Here is a 12,181-nt window from a genome sequence, read left to right on the forward strand (position 1 = left end):
AAGTCCTCCATTAAGGAACAGCAAAGATAAAAATCAGCATACTCCAAGATACTCACCAGTGCAGGCCAATGTGCAGAAGATACTGGGTTTCCCTGAATCATAACTGGATTTTCTCGAGGAGCCCAAACCAAAGACCCTTCTAACAAAATGACCAATACATTATCTTCATGAATTTTCACCCAAGAATTCTGTTTCCATGTGGAATCAAACTCTACAAACACCTGCGGAAGAAATGTATAGATTTCATAATAAAAGTAGCAAATTTACCTCAGTGCAACATACCATGTGATCATTTTGTTATGGAAAGAATTCTATACTTCCTATATTCACCAGTTCCCTTCAGGATTCTCATTAATATTGATCCAGGGACGCCACCTGATATCCTGCCAGTTCCAGAATTTCCCCTCAACCTAGACTGACCCAGCAAAAATGTAGGACATACTCTGCCAGCTAAACACTCTACCCTACAAAGCTTACTAGATTTTGTCCACAATAATTTTTTCCATTACACTCTACCATCAATCATGAATGTCTCCTTCTCCTGCTATCATGGAGACTATATTGGTAGCTCCTCTCAGTCCCACAGCAGTAGCACTAGGAATTTAATAGGGAATCAGCCAGAGGATGACCACATTTTGGTTTTGGTTAAGGCACTGAAACTGACCCAAAAGCCTTTTAATGCTGTGTTTTCGCCAAAAGATTCTTTTAATTTTTGGCCATGTTTTGGTTTCAGCCAAAAATGACTTCGTTTTAAGTGGATGCAAAAAGTTGTGCTTTGTCTCATTTGGCTCCCTTCCTTCCCCTCTCCCTCCAATGTTGCACTATTCTGAATCTCATTTCCCAGAGTTTTCACTTGGCTCAAGAGGGATTGTTAACTTTAAATACAAGCACTTAAACCATGTCAAACAAAGGCTGGTGTGAAGTGCATAACTCCTAGTATTCTATAACCTATGCAATCAACTGCTAGGAAACCCCTGACCGGCCTAGAACCCTCTGATATTCACACCACCCAACAAGATGGGCACAATATGCTCACAGTCTAAGCAACAAAGTTCATGATCTGCAAGCCCTGATGTTAGAGGCAGATCTAGATATTGTTGCTAACACAGAGACATGGTTCAGTGAATCACATGGATGGGATGCAAACATACCGGGATATAATCTTTTTAGGAAGGACAGAGATTGTCATAAAGGTGGAGGAGTAGCTCTCTATGTAAAGATCAATATCCAAGCGACCGAAATGCAAGGGACCTGGGGAGAGGAAGAAGCGATATGGATTGCTCTGAAAAGAGAAGATGGAACTTCTATCTACGTGGGTGTAGTCTACAGACCTCCGACTCAATCGCAGTAAATTGATAAGGATCTGATTGTGGATATCCAAAAGTTTGGAAGGAAAGAGGAGGTTCTGCTGTTGGGAGATTTCAACCTGCCGGATGCGGACTGGAATGTTCCGTCTGCGGAATCGGAAAGAAGTAGGGAGATTGTGGATGCCTTTAAAGAGACTCTGCTCAGACAAATGGTGACGGAACCCACAAGGGAAAAAGCGATATTGGATCTGGTCCTCACAAATGGAGAGAGTATCTCTAATGTTCGAGTGGGTGCTCACCTGGGAAGTAGCGATCATCAAACGGTTTGGTTTGATATAACGGCTAAAGTGGAGAGCGGCCGCACGATACTTAAAGTCCTAGATTTCAAACGTATGGACTTTAATGCAATGGGAAAGTACCTGAAGAAAGAGCTGTTAGGATGGGAGGACATAAGAGAAGTGGAAAGACAGTGGTCTAAGCTGAAAGGAGCAATAAAAATGGCTACGGACCTTTATGTGAAGAAAATCAATAAAAACAAGAGAAAAAGGAAGCCGATATGGTTCTCCAACCTAGTGGCTGAGAAAATAAAGGCGAAAGAGTTGGCGTTCATGAAATATAAAAAAACCCAAGAAGAGGAGAACAGAAAGGACTACAGGGTGAAACTGAAAGAAGCCAAGAGAGAGATACGTTTGGCGAAGGCACAGGCGGAAGAACAAATGGCTAAAAATGTAAAAAAGGGAGATAAAAATTTTTTCAGATATATTAGTGAAAGGAGGAAGATAAAAAATGGAATTGCTAGGCTAAAAGATGCTGGGAACAAATATGTGGAGAGTGATGAGGAGAAAGCAAATGTGCTAAACAAATACTTCTGTTCTGTGTTCACAGAAGAAAATCCTGGAGAAGGACCGAGACTGTCTGGCAAAGTTACACGAGAAAATAGAGTAGATTCTGCGCCGTTCAAGGAGGAAGGTGTTTATGAGCAACTTGAAAAACTGAAGGTGGACAAAGCAACGGGACCAGACGGGATCCATCCCAGGATACTAAGGGAGCTCAGAGAGGTTCTGGCGAGTCCTATTAAAGACTTGTTCAACAAATCTCTGGAGACGGGAGTGATTCCTGGGGATTGGAGGAGAGCGGATGTGGTCCCTATTCATAAAAGTAGTCACAGGGATGAAGCAGGAAACTACAGGCCGGTGAGCCTCACTTCAGTTGTTGGAAAAATAATGGAAGTGTTGCTGAAAGAAAGGATAGTGTACTTCCTTGAATCTAATGGGTTACAGGATCCGAGGCAACATGGCTTTACAAAAGGTAAATCGTGCCAAACGAACCTGATTGAATATTTTGATTGGGTGACCAGAGAGCTGGATCGAGGACATATGCTAGATGTAATTTACTTGGATTTCAGCAAAGCCTTTGATACAGTTCCTCATAGGAGGCTGTTGAACAAACTTGAAGGGCTGAAGTTAGGACCCAAAGTGGTGAACTGGGTCAGAAACTGGCTGTCGGACAGACGCCAGAGGGTGATGGTTAATGGAAGTCGCTCGAAGGAAGGAAAGGTGACTAGTGGAGTCCCTCAGGGTTTCGGTGCTGGGGCCAATCCTGTTCAATATGTTTGTGAGTGACATTGCTGAAGGGTTAGAAGGAAAAGTGTGCCTTTTTGCAGATGATACTAAGATTTGTAACAGAGTAGACACCGAAGAGGGAGTGGAAAATATGAAAAAGGATCTGCAAAAGTAAGAGGAATGGTCTAATGCCTGGCAACTAAAATTCAATGCAAAGAAATGCAGAGTAATGCATTTGGGGATTAATAATAGGAAGGAACCGTATATGCTGGGAGGAGAGAAGCTGATATGCACGGACGGGGAGAGGGACCTTGGGGTTATAGTGTCCGAAGATCTAAAGGCGAAAAAACAGTGTGACAAGGCAGTGGCTGCTGCCAGTAGGATGCTGGGCTGTATAAAGAGAGGCGTAGTCAGTAGAAGGAAGAAGGTGTTGATGCCCCTGTACAGGTCATTGGTTAGGCCCCACTTGGAGTATTGTGTTCAGTTTTGGAGACCGTATCTGGCGAAAGACGTAAGAAGAAGTGAGGCGGTCCAGAGGAAGGCGACGAAAATGATAGGAGGCTTGCGCCAGAAGACATATGAGGAGAGACTGGAAGCCCTGAATATGTATACCCTAGAGGAAAGGAGAGACAGGGGAGATATGATTCAGACGTTCAAATACTTGAAGAGTATTAACGTAGAACAAAATCTTTTCCAGAGAAAGGAAAATGGTAAAACCAGAGGACATAATTTGAGGTTGAGGGGTGGTAGATTCAGGGGCAATGTTAGGAAATTCTACTTTACGGAGAGTGTAGTGGATGCCTGGAATGCGCTCCCGAGAGAGGTGGTGGAGAGTAAAACTGTGACTGAGTTCAAAGAAGCTTGGGATGAACACAGAAGATTTAGAATCAGAAAATAATATTAAATATCGAACTAGGCCAGTTACTGGGCAGACTTGCACGGTCTGTGTCTGTGTATGGCCGTTTGGTGGAGGATGGGCAGGGGAGGGCTTCAATGGCTGGGAGGGTGTAGATGGGCTGGAGTAAGTCTTAACAGAGATTTCGGCAGTTGGAACCCTTGATGGGCCTTGGCCCTTATCTGCCGTCACTTTCTATGTTTCTATGAACCCAAGCACAGTACCGGGTAAAGCTTTGGATTCTTGCCCAGAAATAGCTAAGAAGAAAAAATTTAAAAAAAAAAAAAATTTTTTTAATTGAATCAGGTTGGGCAGACTGGATGGACCATTCGGGTCTTTATCTGCCGTCATCTACTATGTTACTATGTTACAATAGATTAAAGGCAATGTAATTGGTGACAATTACAGCCAATTAACACCAATTTAAGCTAATAACTGGCTGTTAACGCCAGTTATTAAATTATGTGCACAACAGATCTAAGGCTAGATTCACTAATGCTCCCTTACCTGTCCGATCCGGTTCCGATCCGTGGCCAAGTCTTGCTGGGCGACCGATCCACTAAAGGCTCCCTATGCAAATTACCTAATCAGACACACACCCACAAGCAATCCCATGGATCACTGAAGACCGATTGCGACGCATGCGCAGACCATCATTGTTGGCTGTACATGCGATCTGCTTATGCGCCACTCTCCTGCACCAGCGAGGTCAAAACAAAGGGGGAGGGATGGCGAAGTAATCCAGGCAGGCATCAAGGGCTGAGCCGGGCCCAATCTCTTTAACAGGACTTGCTGCAGCCTTAAAAAATCTGGTTCATGTGCAGGGATTGTAGGAAAATATGCGCACTGGGAAGGGAGTGGAGGAAAACTATAAAGCCGGTTCATGCGCACTGGGAGGGGAGTGGAGGAAAACTGTCCAGGACAGCTACGGAACAGAACACAAACCTAAAAGCCAGTTCATGCGCCGGGAGGGGAGTGGAGGAAAATATGCACACTGCAGGGGAAACTAACAGCCGGTTCTTAGTAACATAGTAACATAGTAGATGACGGCAGATAAAGACCCGGATGGTCCATCCAGTCTGCCCAACCTGATTCAATTTAATTTTTTTTTTTTTTTTTTTTTAATTTTTTCTTCTTAGCTATTTCTGGGCAAGAATCCAAAGCTTTACCCGGTACTGTGCTTGGGTTCCAACTGCCGAAATCTCTGTTAAGACTTACTCCAGCCCATCTACACCCTCCCAGCCATTGAAGCCCTCCCCTGCCCATCCTCCACCAAACGGCCATACACAGACACAGACCGTACAAGTCTGCCCAGTAACTGGCCTAGTTCAATCTTTAATATTATTTTCTGATTCTAAATCTTCTGTGTTCATCCCACGCTTCTTTGAACTCAGTCACAGTTTTACTCTCCACCACCTCTCTCGGGAGCACATTCCAGGCATCCACCACCCTCTCCGTAAAGTAGAATTTCCTAACATTGCCCCTGAATCTACCACCCCTCAACCTCAAATTATGTCCTCTGGTTTTACCATTTTCCTTTCTCTGGAAAAGATTTTGTTCTACGTTAATACCCTTTAAGTATTTGAACGTCTGAATCATATCTCCCCTGTCTCTCCTTTCCTCTAGGGTATACATATTCAGGGCTTCCAGTCTCTCCTCATACGTCTTCTGGCGCAAGCCTCCTATCATTTTCGTCGCCCTCCTCTGGACCGCCTCAAGTCTTCTTACGTCTTTCGCCAGATACGGTCTCCAAAACTGAACACAATACTCTAAGTGGGGCCTCACCAATGACCTATACAGGGGCATCAACACCTTCTTCCTTCTACTGACTACGCCTCTCTTTATACAGCCCAGAATCCTTCTGGCAGCAGCCACTGCCTTGTCACACTGTTTTTTCGCCTTTAGATTTTCGGACACTATCACTCTCCCCGTCCGTGCATATCAGCTTCTCTCCTCCCAGCATATACGGTTCCTTCCTATTATTAATCCCCAAATGCATTACTCTGCATTTCTTTGCATTGAATTTTAGTTGCCAGGCATTAGACCATTCCTCTAACTTTTGCAGATCCTTTTTCATATTCTCCACTCCCTCTTCGGTGTTTACTCTGTTACAAATCTTGGTATCATCTGCAAAAAGGCACACTTTTCCTTCTAACCCTTCAGCAATGTCACTCACATACATATTGAACAGGATTGGCCCCAGCACCAAACCCTGAGGGACTTCTTGCGCACTGGGAGAGGAGTGGAGGAGAACTAAAAGCCGGTTCATGCGCACCGGGGGAGGAGTGGAGGAAAACTGTCCAGGACACAAACCCACCCTGACTCTTCTGCTCTCTGCCGCCCTCCCTGCAGTGCGAGCCCGTGGTTTTAACCTATGGGTTTAAAGCAGGGCTGCACTGTGACGTGTTCTGCAGCCCCGCTTTAAATCCCCGGGTTAAAATCACAGGCTCGCACTGCGGGGAAGGGCAGCAGAGCAGGAAAGGACGCATAGCATCCCGTCTCTCACAAAGGCTGGTCCAGGGCACTAGAAGGAAGTCTGCTTGTCCGTGTAGAAGTTTTAACCCGCGGCTCGAAGGGGGCAGAGAGCAGGACAGCCGGAAAGCACGTGAGTGACTGGTCTCCAGCAGTCACTCCTTTTTGATCGGCCAGCCCAGTTAGTGTTCCTGATTTTTTTTTTGTTTGTTAATCACTGCCTTCCTACATTTGCATGCCATGCGCCCTCATTTGCATACGCAGATCAGATCGGGAGTGAATCAGGTCGGGGTCGAAAAGTAGTAGGGACACAATTGGTGTCCTTAGTGAATCTAGCCCCTTATTCTATAAATTAGACGTTCGATTAGAGAACTCGCCTGAAAAATTTAAATCCAAACTTAAAACCTTCCTTTTTAAAGATGCCTTTAGTCTTTAGTTATCAGCTTCAGTCTCTCAGTTTCTTGATTCATGTGAAGCTATGAAACATCTAATACTTCTTTTGAAATGATTCCTCTCCTAATGTTTTTTCCACTTCCCATTTCCTGTCCTTTTTTATTAATTTTACTCCAATGTATTTTAAATAGACTTGCCCTCCCCTACTCTCCTTCCGTCTCATGTACGTTAATCTGAATGCATCTAGTATTTTTTTTTTTTTAAATATATGATAAAATATTGCTTTTATTTACTTATTTTAACTGTCCCTTATAATCTTTTTATATTGTACACCGTCTAGACATTTGGTTTGATAGACTGTATATCAAAAATAAAGAAACTTGAAACTAGGCATAAATTTAGGCGTGCAAGTTTGGGCATTGTGAAAAGGCATTCAAAGGGCATTATTTAATGATTGGGAACAAATTAATGGAAAGGATTTTAAAATAGAAAATGGTTAAATTTCTGAAATCCAGTGAATTATAGGACACAAGGCAACATGGCCTTACTAGAGGCAGGTCTTGTCAGACAAATCTGATCAATTTCTTTGACTGTGTGACTAAAGAGTTAGATAGAGGGAGAGCGCTAGATGGAGATTTTAGCCAGGCCAGTGTGAAAAAGTCAGGGGAATTACCTTTGAAATGGGTATCTAAATGTGGGGTGCCTCAGGGCTCTCCAATTTTATTTAACATGCTTTTGGCGCCTTTGGAAGCATTGGGCCTGCATCCTTTTGTTCACTATCCTGCATAGTATAGTAGTTTTATATCCTGTCATATCCCTTATCTCAGATGCAGAACAGGTTACATACAACATATATTATAATTACATAAATTACACATAATTCATAAAGTATACATCACATACTTATATCTGAAAGATTTATATTCCATGGCTACCCACGTATATCAATCCAGATGTAAACAAAGTTCAAAAAACTGTGTCTTAATTCTCTTTTGAAAGATGATGGAGATAGAAAAGGAGTGATAAAGGAGGAAAAGGAGGTGGCTGACAGGTTAAACAAGTTCTTCTCGTCAGTCTTCACAAGCGAGGACACATCCAGTGTACCAGAACCAGACAGGATCTTCCATGGAGACCAAGAAGAAAAACTGTCAACAATAGAGGTAAGCCATGAGGATGTCCTCCAGCAGATAGAAAGATTAAAAAGCGACAAATCACCAGGCCCTGACGGAATACACCCTAGGGTACTAAAAGAACTAAAAAACGAGATAGTGGGAATACTCCAACAAATTTGCAACCTATCCTTGAAAACTGGAGAGATCCCGGAGGACTGGAAGACAGCAAATATTACACCTATCTTTAAAAAGGGATCGAGAGGAGACCCAGGAAACTACAGGCTGGTAAGTTTGACATTGGTTCCGGGCAAGATGGTAGAAGCATTGATAAAGGATAGCATCGGTGAGCACATCGAAAAAAATGGGCTGATGAAAGCGAGCCAACATGGCTTCTGCAAGGGAAGATCGTGCCAAACAAACTTACTGCATTTCTTTGAGGGGGTAAACAACCAGTTGGACCAAGGCGAACCCGTAGACATCATTTACCTCGACTTCCAAAAGGCCTTTGACAAGGTACCCCATGAGCGGCTACTTAGGAAAATGTGGAATCACGGGGTGGAAGGGGACGTACACAGATGGGTCAAACACTGGTTGGCAGGCAGAAGGCAGAGGGTTGGAGTGAAAGGTCACTACTCAGGCTGGATGAGGTCACGAGCGGAGTTCTGCAGGGGTCAGTACTCGGACCACTGCTTTTCAACGTATTTATTAATGACCTGGAAACGGGGACGAAATGTGAAGTTATAAAATTTGCAGATAACACCAAACTCTGTAGCAGGGTTACAACTGCCGAAGAGTGTGTGGAACTACAAAGGGACCTAAACAAACTGGAGGAGTGGGCGAATAAATGGCAGATGAACTTCAATGTAGGGAAATGCAAGGTTATGCATATAGGGAAAAAGAACTGGATGTTCAGCTACCAAATGGGGGGATTAGTATTAGAGGGTAGTAGCCTTGAAAGAGACTTGGGCGTACTGGTGGACACAACATTGAAGTCAACGGCACAATGCGCAGCAGCCTCAAAGAAGGCAAACAGAATGGTGGGTATTATCAAGAAGGGTATTACAACCAGAACAAAAGAAGTCATCCTGCCGTTGTATCGGGCAATGGTGCACCCGCACCTGGAGTACTGTGTCCAGTATTGGTCACCGTATCTTAAGAAGGATATGGCAATACTTGAGAGGGTTCAGAGGAGAGCGACACGAATGATTAAAGGCATGGAAAACCTTTCATACACTGAAAGATTGGAGAGACTGGGGCTCTTCTCCCTGGAAAAGCGGAGACTTAGAGGGGACATGATAGAAACCTACAAGATCATGAAGGGCATAGAGAGAGTAGAGAGGGACAGATTCTTCAAACTTTCAGAACATAAAAGAACAAGAGGGCATTCGGAAAAGCTGAAAGGGGACAGATTCAAAACGAATGCTAGGAAGTTTTTCTTTACCCAGCGTGTTGTGGACATCTGGAATGCGCTTCCAGAGGGCGTAATAGGTGCAGGGGTTCAAGAAAGGATTGGACAATTTTCTACTGGAAAAAGGGATAGAGGGGTATAGATAGAGGGCTACTGCACAGGTCCTAGACCTGTTGGGCCACCGCGTGGGCGGACTGCTGGGCACGATGGACCTCTGGTCTGACCCAGTGGAGGCATTTCTTATGTTCTTATGTTCAATCAAATAAAGAACTTAGACAAATATCCAATAGTAGTGAATTCCAAGCCTCAACTATACTATAACAATAAGATTTTCAAGGAACACTTTTATATTTAATATTTTAAACAGATAGAAAAGACAGTAATAATTGCTCCTGATTACAATGTCCATACTATCTATCTAATAAGCAAATTAAATTAGGAAAATTATTAGGTAAATACCCATATTGCTAGATCAGTATGCAATAAGACCCAAATCTTGAAGGACCTTCCAGATGAGTTCGACCCTGGATTCCTGTGCATCACGGAATCATGGATCGCCAAAGATGATCTTTTTACACAAAACAAACTCCTCCCCCATGGTTATCAAGGCCTCTTCTCCCCCAGATCCAACCGAAAAGGAGGTGGACTGGCACTGCTCTACAAATCTTTCTTTGACGTCCAGCTCCTCGAGAAGGGCACTCACGCCTCTCTAGAATATATGCTTGTCTCTGTCAATGATGAACTCCGCACTCACCCATTGGGCATCCTATTACTATACCGCCCACCCACCCCTTGGAACAACTCCAATCTCGTCTTTGAGGCTATTACAAACGCCTTTCTTAAATTTCAAAGACTGATTGTTGGTGATATTAATCTCCACCTTGATGACACCAACAGCAAGGACACGATCAAATTTAACAACTTCCTTACCTCTCTAGGTTTTCCCTCACCTACCTCTTCTCCAACCCACGAAAAAGGACATACACTAGACTTCACCACTTTCCTCGACCTTACTGCCTTCAAAACTTCAACTGATGACACCCATTGGGAACAAGTCCCTTGGTCTGACCACTTCTTAGGGGCTACTTGCCTCCCCATTTTCATGTCACACCTTGAATCCCCATCCCATTCCTCCCATTCAATAACCTTCCGCAAGAAAATTTTGAGTAATCTTTTCTGGTCCAAATTTCTCAACCAACTCTCCTCCAATCCTAAGCCTACAGACTCTGAATCCTGCTGGTGCAATTGGATCTCCCTCTCCGAATCCATCTATCACTCCCTCGCTCCAATATCCACAAAAACCATCTCCTACCCCCAAAAGGCCCCTTGGTATCTACCGCTCCATAGAGAGCTGAAACAGAAATGTCGCACTTTGGAGCGCAAATGGAAAAAATCTAAATCCCCCTCAGATAGACAGACCTGGAGGGTCAATATTAAACTTTACAATTCATTAAGAACATAAGAATATAACATAAGAGTTGCCTCCGCTGAGACAGACCATAGGTCCATCTTGCCCAGCAGTCCGCTCCCGCGGCGGCCCATCAGGCCTATTGCCTGAACAGTGGTCCCTGACTAATTTTATACTTACCTCTAATCCTGTCCCTATAATCTACCTCTACTCTTATCTGTACCCCTCAATCCCTTTGTCCTCCAAATACCTATCCAAAGCTTCTTTGAAGCCCTGTAGCGTGCTCCTGCTTATCACATCCTCCGGTAGCGCGTTCCATGTATCCACCACCCTCTGTGTGAAAAAGAACTTCCTGGCGTTTGTTCTAAACCTCTCCCCTTTCAATTTCTCTGAGTGCCCCCTTGTACTTGTGGTTCCCCGTAATTTGAAAAATCTGTCCCTGTCTATTTTTTTCTATACCCTTCATGATCTTGAAGGTTTCTATCATGTCTCCTTAAAGTCTCCGCTTTTCCAGGGAGAAAAGCCCCAGCTTTTTCAGTCTGTCAGTATATGAGAGGTCCTCCCATGCCCTTTATTAGCTTAGTTGCTCTTCTCTGGACCTTCTCAAGTACCGCCATGTCCTTCTTGAGGTACGGCGACCAGTACTGAATACAGTACTCCAGGTGCGGGCGCACCATTGCACGATACAGTGGCAGGATGACTTCCTTCGTCCTGGTCGTGATACCCTTCTTGATGATACCCAACATTTTGTTTGCTTTCCCTGAGGCTGTGGCGCACTGCGCCGACGTCTTTAATGTTGTGTCTACCATCACTCCCAGGTCTCTTTCAAGGTTGCTCACCCCTAGCGGTGATCCCCCCATTTTGTAAGTGAACATCGGGTTCTTTTTCCCTATATGCATGACCTTGCATTTCCCTATGTTGAAGCTCATTTGCCACTTTTTGGCCCGTTTTCCCAGTGTTGTCAGATCTTTTTGGAGATCTTCGCAGTCCTCCATGTTATTGACCTTGCTATATAGCTTGGTGTCATCCGCAAATTTAATAACCTCACATTTTGTTCCTGCCTCCAGGTCGTTAATAAATATATTGAACAGGAGCGGTCCCAGTACCGACCCCTGCGGAACTGCGCTCGTGACCCATTGCCAGTCTGAGTAATGGCCCTTTACTCCAACCCTCTGTTTCCTGTCCGCCAGCCAGTTTTTGATCCATCGGTGGACCTTCCCTTGTACCCCGTGGTTCCATAGCTTCCTTAGCAGTCTTTCGTGTGGCACCTTGTCGAAGGCTTTTTGGAAGTCAAGGTAAATGATGTCTATGGATTCCCCTTTATCCACCTGGCTGGTTACCCCCTCAAAGAAGTATAATAAGTTCGTGAGGCATGACCTGCCCTTGCAGAAGCCATGCTGGCTCGACTTTAGCTGCCCATTGTTTTCGATGTGTTCCCAGGAAGAATTTCTTCGGAGATAAAATCTCCAGATCCAACAACCAGATCAGTGCGTTGTTTAACATTTGGCGCTCCCTAACTACAAAAAGGGACCCTTCCTTGCTCCCCTCGTCTCTATCTGCAGATGCCCTTGCAAAATTCTTCAATGAAAAGGTTACCACCCTATGATGCTCCTTCCCGCCTACA

The 12,181-nt window shown here is 44.3% G+C and overlaps 1 protein-coding gene across 2 annotated transcripts in view; it reads right to left on the reverse strand.

The window, feature by feature from the left end:
* KDM3B (lysine demethylase 3B) overlaps positions 1-12,181 on the reverse strand; it is a 266,148-nt gene that overhangs the window by 239,435 nt on the left and 14,532 nt on the right. Inside the window, exon 2 of one of the 2 annotated variants that reach the window (XM_033927118.1) lies at positions 57-221. The exons of the other annotated variant lie outside the window; for it this stretch is intronic. Coding sequence (XP_033783009.1) covers positions 57-221 — 165 coding nt within the window. The remainder of the gene's footprint in view (positions 1-56; positions 222-12,181) is intronic. 2 annotated transcript variants of the gene reach the window in all.

This window comes from Geotrypetes seraphini, chromosome 18, assembly GCF_902459505.1.
Source record: "Geotrypetes seraphini chromosome 18, aGeoSer1.1, whole genome shotgun sequence".
NCBI classification, from domain to species: Eukaryota; Metazoa; Chordata; class Amphibia; order Gymnophiona; family Dermophiidae; genus Geotrypetes; species Geotrypetes seraphini.